The sequence below is a fragment of the Limulus polyphemus genome, unplaced genomic scaffold (genome assembly GCF_000517525.1).
Source record: "Limulus polyphemus unplaced genomic scaffold, Limulus_polyphemus-2.1.2 Scaffold10570, whole genome shotgun sequence".
Classification (NCBI taxonomy): Eukaryota; Metazoa; Arthropoda; class Merostomata; order Xiphosura; family Limulidae; genus Limulus; species Limulus polyphemus.
Genome location: NW_013676180.1, coordinates 4,503 through 5,917, shown reverse-complemented (window position 1 = coordinate 5,917; position 1,415 = coordinate 4,503). Strand labels below are relative to the sequence as shown.

The following is a 1,415-nucleotide window of genomic DNA, read 5'->3' as shown; positions in this document are numbered from 1 at the left end:
TCCTTCTAACTTATACCTTTATTGGTCACAAATTCAGGTTTCATTTTGTCCATCCTATAAATATTCTACCGGTTACAAACTCAGGTTTCGTTCCTTCTATCTTATACCTCTATTGGTCACAAATTCAGGTATCATTCTGTCCATCCTATAAAATATTCTGCCGGTTACAAACTCAGGTTTCGTTCCTTCTAACTTATACCTCTATTGGTCACAAATTCAGGTTTTATTTTGTTCATCCTTTAAATATTCTGCCGGTTACAAACTCAGGTTTCGTTCCTTCTATCTTATACCTCTATTGGTCACAAATTCAGGTATCATTCTGTCCATCCTATAAAATATTCTGCCGGTTACAAACTCAGGTTTCGTTCCTTCTATCTTATACCTTTATTTGTCACAAATTCAGGTTTCATTCTGTCCACCCTATAAAATATTCTGCCGGTTACAATCTCAGGTTCGTTCCTTCTATCTTATACCTTATTTGTCACAAATTCAGGTTTCATTCTGTCCACCCTATAAAATATTCTACCGGTTACAAACTCAGGTTTCGTTCCTTCTAACTTATACCTCTATTGGTCACAAATTCAGGTTTCATTTTGTCCATCCCTATAAAATATTCTACCGGTTACAAACTCAGGTTTCGTTCCAAGCTTATTCTACTTTTACAGACTAATTTTTTGTGATAGATTATTTAGTCTACAGGTCACAAAAGTCTGGAATCACTGCATCATATAAGACTTTCTAAAGAAACAGAGAGCACAACCACATTAAACAATATCCTATCATGTATCTAAACTCAGGTCTCGGTTACCCGTACTTGACCTCAGTGCTTTCCTTTCACGTTAAAACACGGTTCAACTAAAAACATAAGTATATTAGCTTTACGTGTCGAAAGATATATAACGAAGTAGCAACATTTTCAACTTAACTGGAGAAAAACAAGTGAATACAAAACATCCACAAGGGACGTAGAAAAGTTTGTTGTAGAAACGGTAAAATAAACTATCTGGTTTGGAGGGTACGTATACTCACTTTTTCTCTCTTTTCCCGGCCCCCGCATCACGGAATCCTTTTGCAAAGGGATTGTGATCGATTTTGAGCTGAGTGATCTATTACATGATTAAAAAATAAATATAACTACTTGGATTGTTTGGGATAATAAAGCAGCTTCGATATTCTAAACGTTTACACGAAAAGTCAGTAAAGTTACCGAATTACAAAATTTTATTTATTAGATAAAGAAAAAAAAATTGAATAAACATAACATGTACTACCAAGTATTATTAACACTGAATCTATAATACCAAGTATTATTAACACTGAATCTATAATACCAAGTATTATTAACACTGAATCTATAATATATAACACAAAGTATTATTAACACTGAATATATAACATATAATACCAAGTATTAT

General features: G+C 33.1%; 1 protein-coding gene across 1 annotated transcript in view; it reads right to left on the bottom strand.

Moving 5' to 3' along the window:
- Positions 1 to 1,105, bottom strand: part of LOC106476437 — a 5,872-nt gene extending 4,767 nt beyond the window's left edge. The window contains exon 1 of the mRNA XM_022380307.1: positions 1,026 to 1,105. Coding sequence (XP_022236015.1) covers positions 1,026 to 1,057 — 32 coding nt within the window. The 5' untranslated portion in view covers positions 1,058 to 1,105. The remainder of the gene's footprint in view (positions 1 to 1,025) is intronic.
- Positions 1,106 to 1,415: the final 310 nt, after the last annotated feature.